At 44.0% G+C, this 16708-nt stretch overlaps 1 protein-coding gene and 1 long non-coding RNA gene across 2 annotated transcripts; one reads left to right on the top strand and one right to left on the bottom strand.

Annotated features, from left to right (window-relative positions):
• Positions 1-771: 771 nt before the first annotated feature.
• Positions 772-10157, top strand: LOC119373931 (uncharacterized). Its single transcript, XR_005180023.2, has 4 exons — positions 772-818; positions 3257-3354; positions 7722-7842; positions 9923-10157. It is a non-coding gene; the product is annotated as an uncharacterized LOC119373931 (long non-coding RNA).
• A 1515-nt stretch (positions 10158-11672) lies between these two features.
• Positions 11673-16145, bottom strand: LOC125756404 (kelch-like protein 3). The gene is made up of 4 exons (XM_049411129.1): positions 15874-16145; positions 14924-15140; positions 11757-11906; positions 11673-11678 (listed from the first exon to the last, which is right to left on the bottom strand). The coding sequence occupies exons 1-4, from the start codon at positions 16143-16145 to the stop codon at positions 11673-11675; spliced, it is 645 nt and encodes a 214-aa protein (XP_049267086.1).
• Positions 16146-16708: the final 563 nt, after the last annotated feature.

Below are 16708 nucleotides of genomic sequence, written 5' to 3'. Positions count from 1 at the left end.
GTTCCTCCGCGGCGCTGTGGACGCTCGGGCAGGTGCGGACTACTCATAAAGTTTAGGACAGTGTCGTACCATTCCTTCGTACTTATAAGTAAAAACATAACACATACGAGCCACAACAGCGTTCTTTCTTTCGTCATTTGCATGTTATAACACGTACAAGCAAGAACTCTTTCTTCAGTATCATGGAGCCACAAAAATTGTTTATACAGAAAATGCGACAAAATCGTCATAGAAATCACAGCTACAACACGCAGAGAAGCCTTCAAGTAACAATCCTCCGACGAGACCGCTTGCAAAAGTCATGAGGACAAACAACAGGCTAGTATATGGGGCACTACATCTCGCTTCGCAACAACCTGCGCTCGAGGGTCGTGTAGCCTGGCTCTGCTGCACGGAACTTCTGGAAACAAGTATACTATTAATACAGGTTGGGGCGCGTAGCACTTATTTCAGGGGTCCTCGAACTTGCTCAGCCGCAGGGCCGCAGTCTCGAAATTTTTTAGTCTCCCGCAAGGGCGGGGACAGTGAAAATGAGAGGGATAAAGATGGGGAGGGGGAGGGGCATGAAAAAAAATTGTCAACTAACGGTGCCATTTCAAAGACGGCCTTTCCCATATACCATATTGTTGACGATGGAACGCGTTTATTTACAGAATGGCCCACGAACCCAACTTCCGAGCGGCATGCCTACCGGCCGAACATCGGAGTGACCCGCCTGTGCGCAGCTTGATCTGCCTACCATGCGGTCGGCCCTTGGTCATCATCTCACGGCCTGCCTTTCATCTCTACCACCTGGAAAGCCGGCGTGGCCGACGGAGGTGAGGTCGCTGGACGTACGGCTTTTCACAAAGTATACCCTGCACCTGCACCACAATTGTGACGATTGAACGCGTTTATTTACAGAATGTAAAATGAATGCAGATGTACAGCTCGGAGCGAAAAACAGTCACCGAGGCCGCTCGGCAGCAAGTGCAGCCTCGTTCTCGTTTTCTTCATCTACTCTCCGATAGCGTGTTTAACTATATTTGTCATTTCTAAAGGAGATTTGATGTCAGGTTTTGAGAAACATATCGACACTGATACATAGACGGTTTACATAAGACACATGGGCACGGCCACAAATGCTGTTAAATCAGTTTTTTTTTTATTTTTTATATACGACGTGAATTAACAAGGTCACATAACGTCGAATGCACCAACCCAACCGTTTTCATGCGCACACGTTGTACTGTAGCACTGTTGTTTAGATCAAGATACAAAACAGCAAAGTTAACAGCCGAATACGTGGGCGCCAAAAACCATCAGTAAAATAGTCTATAGAAGGACCGAAATCAATACGCCGATAGTGAAGTATCGAGTTTTCATTTCACCGTTATGTTTAAGTGTATTGTAACCACATGGGGTGCCTTACGAAAAAATGCTTAGATCAGTCTCGCCAGAGTTGCTCAGGAGCGTATATATTAAATAAATGAAAGGAAATATCGGACAAGGACAGCCATATGCAGACTGGGCCGCTGGCTAGAGATATACGGGCCATATGTTTGAGAACATTGATTTAGTTCTGCAGAAAACTGGGAATGCATTTGACTGAATCATATTATGTGCTGGTAGTAACAGTAAGTGTGCATATAACTGCAAGCTTAATTGGAAGTAGTACAGCATGTCTATATAAATTATAATTGACAGACGTGTGTGTCAGTTCAACTAAGCTTATTAAGGTAGCGTATGTTCTGCTTGTTGCTGTGTTTGCCTGGGAAGAAACATGTCGATTATTAGTCCTGCCATTATATATATTTGTTTGATGAACTAAACATGTTCTCTCTAATACCAGTTTATTTAAAAGTGGAGTAGCATCATTGCAAAAACTTCTTATCACAAGTGGCTTGGGATGTGATGGTGTATCAAGAACATTACTTGATCTTGTGGTACCGTAGTTTTCGCTTTCCTTTGTACTTTGCTAAAGAAGCATGAAGCCAGAAGTGGGGTCTTATTTGCAGTATAAAAAACCAAGATGTATCAATCAGGGAAAGGGATGACAGTGCTGCTTTAGTTTATGCAGTTATAAATTGAAGAATGTCATTTCTGATATGTTTACATGTTTTCTGATCACAGAATTCTGGACAGTGTGGTTATACTGATTTTGTGGCGTGCCAAGCACTACGAAATTGAACAGATGAAACAAGGGCACTGGGTCAAGGGCTACTTTTTCTTGTTAGACACAACCTACTAATGCAGACAGACAATGAAGCCAAGGAAGGCATAGGGGAGATATTTTAGTTTTTGACTGTAGTGTGGTAATTTTTACATAAATTGAAAGGAATTAAAGTCAACAAAAGAGACACTTGCTCCTGCCAGGGACCGAATCTGTAACCGTTGGATAGTGCGTCTGATGCTCCAGTGGAGCTGCAACAGTGGTCATTGTCCCATCCATCCCATTGAGCACCTCAGTGTGTAATCCCAACAGTACATGCTAGTGCTACTTTTGGCCATCCTGGCGTCTTGTAGAACTCTTTACGAGCTGGCAGCTGGCCAATGAATCCTTGCATGCTACCTGAAGCCATCAAGTCTACCGGGACGAGACCCTATAGCTATGAAAGGACAAAAGAAACATAGTGAATTAAGGGCTCATTGAATTGAACTGACACTTGTAGGGCACAGCACTAGCCCTGCATATGAATTGACTTTAGTGCAACAAGGTTTTTTTTGAAGAGTTCAAAACTGGGCTTGTTGGCAAAACATACCCAAGATTTAAAACCATGCAAGAGCAGCAGAGGAGACAGAAAAGCCAACACAGTGCTCAATCTTTGCTGTAACCTCTGGTGCTCTTACACTTCTACTAAGTCTTCAGCTATCTTGAAATCTTCACATTCATGATGTCGTACAATAAGGGTGGCTCGTTACCATACATTGTGTACATAGAGCATACACTGATCTATTTAATATTGTGATGATAGTGCTGATGGAGTTCTCTGTGCAAGTTGCTTATTCGGCAAATGTATCCTTCATACTATTTTAGTACGCCAGTGTGGGAAAGCTTGACATGTAACGCATAAATAAAATTGTCTGCAAAAATCTATTACTCCACTAATATTTGCTCTTAATGCATCCTAAGCTCATCATTCATGGACAGTTTTGGTGTATCAACAGATACCTGTGTTAAGCCATCATGTTTTATATGTACTACTTGTGTACTGTAAGGCCTGTATTGTGTGCAGGTTATGGAATGTTTTGTGGCATCTGTAATGCATGTACCCAGCATAGACGACTGACTGTTCAAGGAACTGAAGCAGTGGACAGCTTGCTGTGAAAGATGGGAGCATTCTTCCTCTGGTCTGGACAAGCCCATATTAAGTGGTAGGCATTGGTTTCCTTCTCTACAAATGGGCAGTTCGAGAAGAGTAGCTTGGGCTTGTTGGTACGTAATGCGAGTAAAATAGCGCACACTTAGACAGAGTAAGCAGCACGACACAAGCGCTATCAACAGATGAATATTTGAAATAGCAGAGAAAGACTTGTGTACAGAAATGTGTGAGGTGAGTGCGCATGTTACACAGGTATGGCTGCAAACGATCTGAAATCGGCACAAAGGATCGGTAGCTCCTTTACGGGCAAGCTAACAAAAGGCATGCTAACACACCGTGTGCCTAACTTCTCAATCATTTTGCCTTCTATTATCTCATGGACTTCATTTTCTTTAGTGTTCACAATCACGTCAACTTCATCAAATTCAGGCTGACATTCACACGTGCTACAGTTGCATAGCTAGGTGACCGTTTTTGTGCTTTTGTACATTGCAACGGTGTTCTCTCAAACGATCGTTAAGGCATCTAGCGGACTGGCTAATGTAGAACTTTCCATAATGCAGTGGGATCCGATACGCAGCATGATCAATGCATCTAACAAACATACATCTATGTTTCTTGAGCATGTCGCTAGTAGCTCCTTCCTAGGAACACTACTATTGCAAAGGCTGAAAGGTTTTTGAGGGGCACTAAACACAGCAGATACATCAACGCGACCAGCAATCTTCTTGAGATTATGCACAATATCATGCATGTAAAGCGCTACACAACAATGCACTCGATGGTGCGGGCAGATAATTCGTGAAGTAAAATTTCGACCACTGCTGCCTGTTGATTCTCGGATAACCAGCTTCAGTAAGCGACCTGTTCTTTAGCACAAAAACACAAAAGTGAATGCCCTCTGCGTGTTATTATATCTGAGAAAGCAGCATGGCAAAAATCTATTTCTAGCTCCTTGCTAGAAATACTAAATCTGCTGCAGTGTAATGATCCTTTTCAAGTGAGATATTCTACCTTAATGATAATTTCAGAGAGCACCGTGGCAATCAAGAAAAGCACAAGGACGGTCTTCTAGCTATGCAGTGCGACATGTGGATGTCAGCAGGAATTCGATAAAGTTCATGTGATTGTCAAAAGTAAAAAGTTAGTCCATGAGATGATTGAAGCCGAAATGACTCAGTGGTTAGGCACACGATGTGTTAGAATGCCTTATATTAGTTTGCCCGAAAAGGAACTTGTATTCCTTTGTACCGATTTCAGATGGCTTGCAGTCATGCCTGCGTGACACGCGCACTCACTTCACCTGCTTCTTTACATAAGCCTTCCTCTGCTATTTCAAATAAACAATTGTTGTTAGCGCTTGTGTCATGTTGCTTACTCTGTCCCTGTCTAAGTGTGCGCTATTTTACTCATCCAACTGAGAAACTTATGGCACTATATGTGAGGAACACCAAGACAGGAAAGAGTATGTAATAGCAAGTGCTTGTGATATTGTTCAAACACACAATGTTGCAACTTGCCTGCAGCATAGCTTGCACCTTCACAGCTCTTTGCAAACAGTCGCGCAGTTGGGCACACTTCACCCTGCTGTTCTGGGTCACAGAGAATGTGGCCGGTTGGATCAGCGTGATGTGACATGTACCCCAAAAAAAATATCGTCTGAAGGACACTCACCATTTATACCTTGGGCTCAAATAAAGAGCCAAGGCATTTATGCTTCGTTACAGCCTCTACAATGGAAATCTCAGACTTCCAGTCACATGCTTTGTGCTGCTTACAAGTTGCTCCTGTGATCACTTGAACCATTCCTGTTGCTCTCTTGTCATCTTTGAATGACACCAGCTTCTCTTCTGATGAGTTCGTGAACACCGCAACGTTGTTGATAGTGCATTTCAATTTTTTCTAAGGATATATGATATCAATAGCTGCATTAGTAAAGAGAAATGGGAAAAAGCATACCTGAAGCTATGTCTTGCTAATGGCTGCAGCCGACCTCACTTTCATGAGGAACAGGCACTCAAAGATGGGCAAAAAATGTCTCAATAGAATCTGATTTCTTGTGTCACTGTCTGTCATTGAGATGCCTTTTTCGCTTGCTTTTTTTATCATATTTTTCACACCTTCCTTGGTGAAGTAGGATGCTCAGAACGAATGAAACAAGTTAAAATGTTTTTTCCCATCAAGCTGTCCAACTAACTTCTTTTCAGCGTGCAGTTCTATTCTTTATAAAGCACTTCAAAAACTTTTCTACTGAACTATACATAATGCAAGCTCCCTCCTTCTGTGAAGCACAGTGTTTAAAGCAAAAGGGCATGTGAACTTCTGTGGATTTTTGTTCTTGGTAGTGCATAATTGCAAGCTTCAGTATTTGCCAAGTCTTAAATATGTGCTGTTCATAACATTTTGACTGCAAATAACTTTTGTTCATTAGCCAACTTTATCACTGCATTGGTTCTATTCGTATTGTTGTGTTGTACAGAAACAGGGTGAAATATTTCCATGTTCTCTAAACCTTTCAGACGCCACCAATGAAAAACTGTCTGTAAATGCGTCAAATTGATACATCATTTCAAGGCACTCGATATTCTATTGCAACAAAAATAATGTCATAATGCATTAATTTATCTGTGTTATATAATTATAATTCAATTGTAATAATTATCTATTGTAAAGTCATTCATGCTACGTTCTTACATTAATAGAATGAAATCTTACGCCAAAAATATAGTGCAAATTTGTTTTTGTGTATGTTCATTTGGAGTGAAGAAAAATTATACTTTTGGCATGGCTCGCAGGAAGGAGCACTTCGAACGACTCGTTGAACAGTGTAGTGCCTTCAGCAAACTGATAATATACAACAGTACACTGCAAAATGAAGTTAAATGAACACAAATTTATTATGCAGCAGGTTCATTTGATCCAAAGCTCAACGTATCTTGATCAGCGCTTCTTGTAATTCCTCCCTGTGTGCGTTGTCTTGCTTTTCGCGCTGCTTACTTCCAAGGTATCTTGCTCTCTAGTAGCCCTAGTCGTTACCAATGGCAAAAATAAGTGGTGCACACAATTGTGTACATAGCGTGTCAAAGGGTTAAAGGTTAATTTTCTGGAGAGTCCTTTGCTTTGTAGGTGGCCAAGTAAAGCCTCACTTTAGTTGTAATTATGAACTACATTAATTGAAAAGCTAACATTAGTGATAAGATTTAGTGAAACAAAAATACTCCGTATCATCAGATCTTATTGCCAAGGGCCTCTATGCACTGTGTGATCTTTTGTGCATATGCAAGACGAAGGAGTGTTGGCTTGGTGACAAATGAGTGTCAAGGGTGAATGCAAGAGAGATCATCTTCAGTTTTCTCTGCTCTGAGGTATCAATTTTATTTTGAAGGGCCTCACATAAGTAGTGCTTCAGATTTGACAAATGATTTTGTGTGCTTTTTTAAGATGTCAGGGAAACCAGGGCTTGCATTCATTAAGCACCATTGTCTTCATTAGCATACTGCAAAAACATTATTCCTAGAAGTTACTGCGTAATTACAGCATTTAGGCCTTCATTTTATATTCCATAGCTAGGGTTAGCCTCGTTTTAGTTGGACATTTGTTCTGTGCTTTCCTTTTTGTTTTTCAGTCACATTTTAATGAGTCATTTGGTTTCAGAAGTACTTCAAAGGTACCACAGAATGTAAAGTGCATTCTGACTTATGCCCGCATGGCAGTTAGATGTTTGTACATATGTGAACATCGTATATGTCTGTTCACAGGCATGAATGAACAGATTATGTTGCACATTAATGTAACATGTAATTGTTTAGAGCAAGAAAAGGGACATAGAAATATTATGTTCATGTAAGACAAAGGCATGACATGGATAGATTCAATGCCTGGAAATGAACAGTGTTCAGTACTGTTATATCGAGGGCAATTCATTGAATAGTATTAAAATTGCGAGATTACTGAGAAAGAGAAAAATATCTTTCGTGACTGCATTTACTAATCCTGATGTGAAATAAACTTTGTGCTAACTTTGAATTTTCATGTTTATATGTTACCACACTGTGCATGCTGATGGCAGCGACGACAACTGCAAAGGGTAAATGTTGGAAAAGCTACAGACATGAGAACTAGGTAAAAGGTACACACAAGTGAACTGTTGTATTTTAAAATTGTATGGTGAATTCCTTGACGTAATATTCATATTGTTTACTTTTACTTTATTCAAGAATTCTTGTGGGTCAACCAAAAAACATTGAAGCCACATGGCAATTGGCTCTGTATTAATCGCAGCTTAAGAGGATTGAAAAGTTCCTTATAAATAAAACATCCTTGAGATCTTTCGAAAGCAGGAACAAATGTGATAATGACTTCATAACTGTATTATGGAACAAACAGAATATCCAGACGACACATTTTTGTGCCTTCCAGGGAGATGTTCAATATCAACCCGATGAGAGGCAGCAAATGTGGAAATGGACGCAAGTCAAGGACAGCTGCAGACAGCAAAATATTGAAACTGATACAACGATTGTGCTGAATCACCGAAGATGTAAGTTAACTTTTTTGCTGGTGTTACTTGCTGATGAGCTTGTAATCCCTGCTATATTTTGGTTGCGTGTGTAGGGCCTGATATTCAATAAGGTTGTGCTGAATATGTAGGTTAACAAGCCTGAATGGTCAGTCTGAGGAGATCCATCATAAACATTTTTATTGAAGGAATGTTGAAGCACTTGTTTTTACACAGAACAAGACAACCTTTATGATAAGTGAAAGCAATTTTCAGGTATACTAACAATATTTGCAGACTTGTGTTGTCGAATTTACATTCCTTATGCTTAATTCTTTTTCGCTTGCATGCTTCCTCGTATCTCTTTGTCTAAACAAGGGGCACCAGTGCCGCCCCGTCTATTGCTCATAATATGAGGGGATGCTTTGCTTTGTGAAACGGAACATAAGAGCCCTATGTTAGCTAGAGGCTCTTCTACCAGCTATAGGCGGTGGTCTGGCATGCGTTCGCCTCTTGGCCATGCCTGGTTATTTTGACCCCCAGTAGCCGACAGCTTGAGCGGACGTGCTTTCTCATGCAGCAAACTGTGCATTCTAGTCAGCTGTCACTGTGCGTCGGCCACACTCTCGCATACCCTCTTTCATGAATGACTCTGTGTATGTCAGCAAACTGCAGGTTGTCATATTGACATCAGCAGGAAAGCACATACATGGTGCTATTTACTGTGGCTATGTAACCAGACAATATACAGGAGGGCAGACAGTATTAGCAAAGAAAACTGCTTAAGTTGACCAAATCGCTCTTCATTAATTTCTCTCATTACTGCAACAGCATACTTTCCGCAATGTAAGAGGCTGCCTCATTCTCGGTTAATTGCTAGGTGCTTTTCCACGTTTGCTGCATTACTAAGCATCCGAGCTCGGGGTCGCCAGGAACAGAAATAAGTCGAGAGCGAGAACAAGCAGGAGGTGTAGTTTATTTTGTTAGCGGTCGTTTTGATCGAGTGCTCAGTTTGATACAAGTTACTGTGAACGAGACAAACTGTTGCTTGGAAGCAGGACAGAATGTCAATGTCAGTGCCACAGAATGCAAAATGCTCCTGAGAGGTTGTGTAGCTAGCTTTGCTGCATACTGCAACAATGCAAGGAATAAGCAAGTGGAGAGCAAAGCTACGTCCCCATTACGATAAACAGGAGCATCTGCGACCTTGATTCCATTGTCAGGTGTTGAGTTTCTGGATCCCGACGAGCAGGGACGTGCGTTACTTATGAACTCCAATTGGAAAGTGTTTAATAATGTGTAACACATTAAGCTGTGAGAGAAAGTTGGGCAGCCTCGATGTGCCTGCCTTTGAGCAAATGCCTTGGGCTGTTGATGTCGCCTATGACACTCACTCATTTTACATTTCGAGTTAACTTGTGAAAACACCACAGGCAAGGACGATTTGCAACACTGTCCACCTGAAACTACTTGGCGTGATGTGGGAGCGGTAACTGAAACTTTGTTTCACAAGTGCACCTTTGGAGTGGCTCATTGCGTACATTTTGATTTACTTATTTCGTGTTGCATGTGCCTCGTTTTATGCAGAAAGGCTAAATGTCACAGAACGTGTTTTTATCTCCTCTTTAGCTCTTTTAATTTGGCATTTTTGACAAAAACGACACTCCTTCTCAGCTGGCCTCAGTTCGAATCTGTTCACAGCCATTGCACGTGTCCGACAGCTGGTGCGCAAAATCTGATTTTCACTTTTGCTTTGTTTTCTTGCTTTCAAGATCCCCCTTTGCTTGAACAGTTACACATGTCTAATCTCAACATGGTAATCTAGCATTTCAATTGAACTTAACGTCTCCCCTCATGTCTTTAATGTCGTCTGCACAGAAGTCATTTGTATTTTTTACTGTGAACACTATTTTTTTTAGTCAATCATGCAGGGGTTTAGGATACACATGCCCTTTTCTTTTTTTATGAGATCGGGCGGGCTGTGGATGCATCAAAATTCAAAACCTGCTGCTGTGTGGCTCGTTTGTTTTTGCAAGGTAGATGCAAAATTCTGTTTCGGCACAGATTGCCTTCTTTCATTTGGTTCAAGTGTCCTCATATATTTTGTTTCTTCTCTTTTCAGATGAGCCAGAGTGCGAACAGTATACTCGTACAGTTTCGCAGAATAAACCCCATCTTTATGCGTTCAGAGCAGCTGGATGTTCACTGTTTACTTGGCAAGAAGTAGTATGTATGCATGCTTCCTGCCACAGCTATGTGCTGTCCCACACTTTGTGGGAAACACTGAATTCTGCATTTGCTGAGAAATATATGTGCCAAATAGTGCATTTTGTTGCTTTGCAGTCACCAATGCACACAAGTTGACCCCACACTGTACTTAAAAGTTGTAATAATGGGTGTTCTGTGGTGAAGAAGGTTGTGGTGCTTTACATGCAGCCACCGCAGTGATTATTGACTGATGCCAGTGGCAGCTTCTACTTTGCAGCAAAGAAGTTGTTAGAGAGAGCATACACAGGTTAAGCAGTAATAATGACAAAAAATTCCACTGGATGTTAAATGCAAGTCATGAGAAAAGACATGCATGTACATGTTGCCCCTGTTGAAACATATATCAGGCTACAAGTGCCATTATATTTGCTCTGCCAAATTTCTTGTTCAAGTTGAACAGCAATATCTGTTCTTGGGATTGCCAGACTTTTTGTGACTGGCGTCCAACAATGTTTTCACCAAAGTTTCATCCCGACCAGGCGAGATGTTGTCAGACACTAGACTTCAAAAAGCCAAACTATGTACGACTAATTTGTAGGTGGTGCCAGAACACTTCAATTTTCACTGAAGTAGCAGACACTTGTAGCCTGGCATTTGTTTCAACAGGGGCAATATGTACATGCATCTCTTTGTGACTGTTGTGTTAAACATCCAGTGGAAGTTTTCGTCGCCATCACTGCATAATGCGTTTTTCCTCTCTCTAACAACTTCTTCGCAGCAAAGTAGCAGCTGCCACTTGCATCAGTTGATAACCATTGCGGTAGGTGCATGTAAAGCACCGAAACTTTCTTCACCACACAGCGCCCATTATTACAACTTTTTAAGTACAGTGTGGTGTCAAGTTGTGCACTTTAGTCACATTAAAGCAACAAAGTGTGCTATTTGGCACATTTCATATTCCTCATTAGTGCGAAATTTCCAAGTCATTACATGCAACATTTTCAAGGAGACATTACGTACATTTCCAGGACACATTACGTATGACAATCCTAAGGCAATCACGTACAACGTTTCTTCGAGATATAATGTACGACATTCCTAAGAAGACATTACGTATAATGTTTCTAGGAGACAATACGTACAACATTCCTAAGAAGACATTACGTACAATGTTTGTAGGAGACAATGACAATACGTACAACATTCCTAAGAAGAGATTACGTACAATGTTTGTAGGAGACAATGACAATACGTACAACATTCCTAAGAAGACATTACGTACAATGTTTGTAGGAGACAATGACAATACGTACAACATTCCTAAGAAGGCATCACGTACAATGTTTCTAGGAGACAATACGTACAACATTTCTAGGGAGACTCCGTTTACGGTAATCGCCCTATTTCAGAATCGGAAAAGTGATCGGCAACTTTTTACCTTCAGCTTTTTACGTAAACAAGGGGCAATATTTTTAACAGTGTATTGAAATACGTAGTTCGGCTCCGGGTATGTCTTTCATCTTTAATACAGGGAACCTACTACCACATTTCTGTCACGCAAACCCATTTAGGCCTGATGTGTTCATTAGTTTAGTATGACGGATTGTTTCACAAACCAGGACCACTCGACCACGCGTTTTGCTTCGGTGTCGCAGCAGAATATGCTATCTCTGTATGAGGGAAGGAGGAAGGGAGACAGAGAGGCCTTAGGAGCTAGGGGGACGAAAAGACAATGACAATGTTCCTACCCGATCGAAGTAGCGAACCATGTAGCGAAGTGCTTCTTCGGCGAGGTAGACGTATCCGCGGTTGGTGGCCAGGTGGTAAGTTTCGATGCAGTTCTCTGGTTCGAGGTCCCGCTGCAAGGTCTTCAGGCAGTGGTCTCGAATCTGGAAGAGCTGCGTCGTAAAAATAATGACATTCGAACACTCCGCCGTTTTCTTCTTCTGCTTCAAAGATTTGCAAGACGGTGCGAAGTCGCATGCGCTTAAAAAACGAAGACTAAGCCCATTGAAGGTATTGCTTGAAATCGTGTTTTTAACATGAAAGTGTTTTATGCCGGGGTCCACCAAAACTTCAGTGAGGTATTTCGATCACGGAAATAAGGTATTTCTGTCACGGAAATGACGTCGAAAAAATTCACATGATCAGATGGCAAGGAAAAAAAGTTCCGTCAACGGGCATCGAACCAACGACCCCTCGGTCCGCAACAACAGATGCCGGGCACGCTATCCACTGCGCCACGGCCACAGACTCTAGAGGCTTTACAAACGCGCCTTTTATATCCACCACTCTCCCGGTCAGCTGGGTGCTGTTGCCCTGTGGGAGCGGTAAAGTAAAGGAATTCGTCATTACTGTGGCCTCCGCGATTAGCACCTGCAATACGTCCGTTACACGTCCGTCCCATTCGGCGCGTTTTGAATAGCAGTTCAATTTTGTCGATGCCTTAACATACCGCGAGGTGGCGATCTTAGCTCAAGCGTCGTAAAAGCGTCGGCCTCGCCTCATAGCATCACTCTAATCCAAACCGGAAATAGCTCTGCGACGCGCGCCTGCCTCACCTGGCTGTAACACCGCGATCCCCGCTCATGCGCTCGCCCCGAGAAAAATCAGGGCCGGGCTACCGGGGCGGCACGACGCACTCTGCGTTTCCCTCTATTCCGCCCGTGGTGTTCAATCACATTTTAACATGCCGTTCGATGGCGACCAAGTTCTGCGTCCAATATGCGACGCTCTTCTGGCTATCACACCTCGTTATCCGATTACGCTTTCACCGTTAAAGAGCCCCCCACCAGGCGACATAACATATTTTAGTTAGACATTGGAAGTTGTTGCGAGCCCAATAAGGAGCATTATGCCACAAGAAGTTTTCCAATCGGCCCGTTAGAAGCTGAGAAATACAATAATTTGTAGCGGCGCGAGCTGTAGCGGCGCGAGGAGGCGAGCTGCAAGCCCTTGCCGCTCGCGCCGTGTAGCCTTCGCAAGCCAAATCCCTTGCCTGCCCTCTTCGGCACGCGAGCAGGATCACATAACGCACACGCATGAACACGTCATGCGCACACAATGTCACGAGCACATGACGAGCGCGAGCCAGCCCGAGCCCCCGAGACGCGAGCGGTGTTGTGGCGGCGTGCTTTGCGCTTCATCTCTGCAAGTATGCCAAATGCGCCCTCGCCGATCACTTGGCTTTCAACCTATTAGTAGCACGAAAGCTCCGACATTTGTACGGACGCGAGACAAGCGGTGTGCCACATGAACATCTAGTTAGAAGCGAGAGGATAAATGAGCCTAATGAGCGCTGGAACGCAGTAGAAAAATTAGTTTCGTTGTAAAGGGTGGCGTCTGCACGATGCGCAAAGCGGGAGAACAAGAACGCGTGCGAAACGGAGGTAGACCAGTCTCCAATCTCGCTGCGATTCGCAGTAAAGTTAAACAAAGAAAACGCACACATTCCGTTTGTGTGTCTTATTATTGCTTTCAAGTTTTATTCACCCATTCAAGCAACAAATTACACAAACTACACGTCGTGTCAAATAATTATCGCAGTGTCACGTGCTACTGTTGGCGACGTCAGAGCACACTCGTCTACGTAGAGGAGCGACGTCACAGCACTACCATCTACGTAGGGCCATTTTCTCATGTACGTCATCCCCTCATTCTCTGGGCGCGTGGCAGCGAGAAGAAGCGCAAGCAGCCTTCAGCTTGAAATTTGATCCATTTACGCGGCGCGTAGCGTTGCTAATTTTGGCAGACGTAATTGTGAACGGCCAGTGCATGCACTGCGCTCGTCAGCTCAAAATTGTCAAACGTGGTGAGAGGCTCTTTAACTACTGCAGCTACCACAAGGGTTTGTTTAATCATTTAACATGGACGTTAGTCGTCGGGATGGAGATGTACCACCAATCATCAAAGTGGGTGCATTCACGTTCAATGGTGCTATAGCTGCCAAACACCAATATACATTGTGCAAACTCTCTTATATCAATGTACAGTAAACGTTCAGTCATTTCTGTAAGGGCATGCTTTACTTTCATGTTATTCCGATTCCTATGACGCAACCATCTTTTTCGGTTATTGCCTATTTAATTGAACACAGTCTTCCCTTTGAACCCATATCTCGGCCTATCTCACATAACTTGTGGCGGAGTTGTATCGGAATGTTGGATAAGACCAAGAGGTAGACAGAAGTCGGCCACCTTTCTTTCTAATTCCTGTATGTCCTTTAGCTTCGTGCTTTATACCACGTCTTTAACTGCCTATCTGCCGTAGTAATATGAAGAATCTAGGTTCATATTACTATGGCAGATAGGCAGTGAAGGACGTGGCGTTATCGACGAGCAGATTGTGAACTAAAGATCACTTGTTTTACGTGACTCCATGGCTAAAGGGTAGGTTTAGCTGTCTAGCCACTCATGCAGCCATTTGCCCTCTTGGTTTGTGACCAGAGCGAGACTGGGGGAATAACCATCAGCTATTCAAATACACAGTTACATACACAGAGTAGACTCCCAACACACATTCGGCCTGTTATAGGCATTCAATATTCTTTAGGAGTAGCTGCAATCCTGTGTGTCTTGATATGAACCAGCGACCTCCTTGTGTGCAACACAGTCTATAGAGCGTACTTGTTTTCGGAAGCGCTCCTGGGGGCGCAAGCTCTGCACGAAGTTTGATGAATTCGAGAGTTAATCTTGTCAGGTTGGGAGGAAACATTGGTGAAAATATTGATGGACGCCGACCAAAGTTATAAATATTTACTAACCTTCCGGCTCCCACGCAGGAGCCTTGTTCACAAAGCTTCATTGTGGAAGAGGCTCCCGCGTGAACCTTTTTGGTTTGCGTACATCAATGTTTTCACCAATGAACGAAGTTACAAGAAACTCAATCTCCAGCTCTTGCACAGCCTCCGACTGACCTTCAGTCTCTCGGCGAGTTCGAGCACTCTCACGATGTTGTGCGTGCCGATGCGCTCGTGGAGCGGTATGTGGTAGGCGAAGTCGACCAGCAGCTCGATCATATCGCCTTCCAGGTCCTTGATCACAGCTTTGATAGGCGGACATCCCACCTGCTTCCTTTGCTCGGGAGGCATGGTTTCTTTAGCAAGAGTAATGAGCGCAGAGCAACCGGAATATCTGCAGGCAGAGAAAGAAACAAAAGAGCATAAGGTGTTGAGTCAGCATCAATAGTTTGTGGACCAAGGCGCCGAAGAGAAAGCCGACTGTTCCTGCTGCTTCGACAGACATCCTTGAATTTACATGTCTGGTCTGCTCTAAAACGTGCTAACAACATATACTGTGCAGTTCGATCGAATGCAGTCACAAATTGATTGAAAATTCAAAGTTTTGACGTCGACTGTACATGCTAGCAAACGGAGTTCAGGAAACTGTATTTGGTAAGCATTGGTGAGAACTCGTGCTGACAGAATATTCGATTAGCAAGAAGCAGTGTACCATTCAAAAAACAACCTCTAAGCTTATCGGCTGGCATGCGCTCCGATATAGTCGGATCTTCTCGCATCAAACGCGAGGAGCGGGGAAAGAACGCCGTATGAGGAACTCTCAGAACCGAATGTTGTTAAAAACGGTAGGGTATAGTTCTCGGTATGAATATACACAGTCGCGGATCGGCGGCCACCTGACTCGAACACGAAAATACTGTCACGCAGGACGCACACGAGGAAGACAACGGGTAGGAACCAGAGGTCACGGCTTTAAAGATCACGAGTCATGACACATTAAGAGTCAACTAAACCATGAAGAGCAGCGAGTGACTGCTCCTTGCTGTTTGGACATTCCTAGACAGTGTCAACCTGAGACTGGTAGGGCACTAAGGCAGCAACCAAGTATCGCATTTGACGGCGCTTACTTGGCAGACATCACGAAGCGATGCGCCCAAATCTCGGCGTCGTCGTTGGCACGGAAAACGACGTCGCAGAACTGGCGCGTCTTCCGCTGTTCCCGCAGCCCCGGCATGGCCCTGGCCGCAGCGCCCGGCGCGAACCCTTGCTGTCGGCCATCGTCGTTAAAAAGCTGCGCCGCCTCAAATGACGCGGTGAGCATGCCGTCGTCCTTCTTGCCTGCATCGTTGACGGCAGGATCCTTGGGGTTCTTCACCGCGGCTTCAACGGCGGCACACATCTCGGACAATGTCCGCGAAGGATCGAGGCACGGGAAGCTGTGGGGGCCAAACCAGGAGGGGCCCACGGGCAGGCGTCCTCCTTCGAGCACTGGCACCACCGCCGGAGCAACCAGGGACAGCCTCACGCAGGTCCGACTGAAAGCCGACTGAGTGACTGCCCGGGCTTCGCGGTTTACATGGCACGCGGAATCGCTTTACCGGCTGTTCTCGCGCACTACGTGGCGCGTAGTTGGCCGGTGCTGCCTTCCCTTCCTCTTCTTCGTTGTTGATGGCGTAATCGTAATGCCATTGTCCTGATTACCGAGTGAGGTCCATGGTGTAATAGCAAGGTTTCTCTTTACTACGTCTGGTTTCGCGACACGAGTTCCAGTCGTGCCTTTTAAATTTGCGCCATGCTGTACAAGACGGCTATAGGAGACTGCTAGTAGGGCTCGACCAAAAGCGCCACAGTTGGGTGTCTGAGGTTCCAAGAGACGACGGTGAAATTTCTGCCTGTCGCGGGTTCGAATGCGGCCGCGGCGGTCACATTTCGATGGAGGCGAAATGCTAAAGGCCCGTGTAC

The sequence above is a fragment of the Rhipicephalus sanguineus genome, chromosome 11 (assembly GCF_013339695.2).
Source record: "Rhipicephalus sanguineus isolate Rsan-2018 chromosome 11, BIME_Rsan_1.4, whole genome shotgun sequence".
NCBI lineage: Eukaryota > Metazoa > Arthropoda > Arachnida > Ixodida > Ixodidae > Rhipicephalus > Rhipicephalus sanguineus.
The sequence above is the reverse complement of the archived record's forward strand: the minus strand, read 5'-3'. Positions and strand labels throughout refer to the sequence as shown.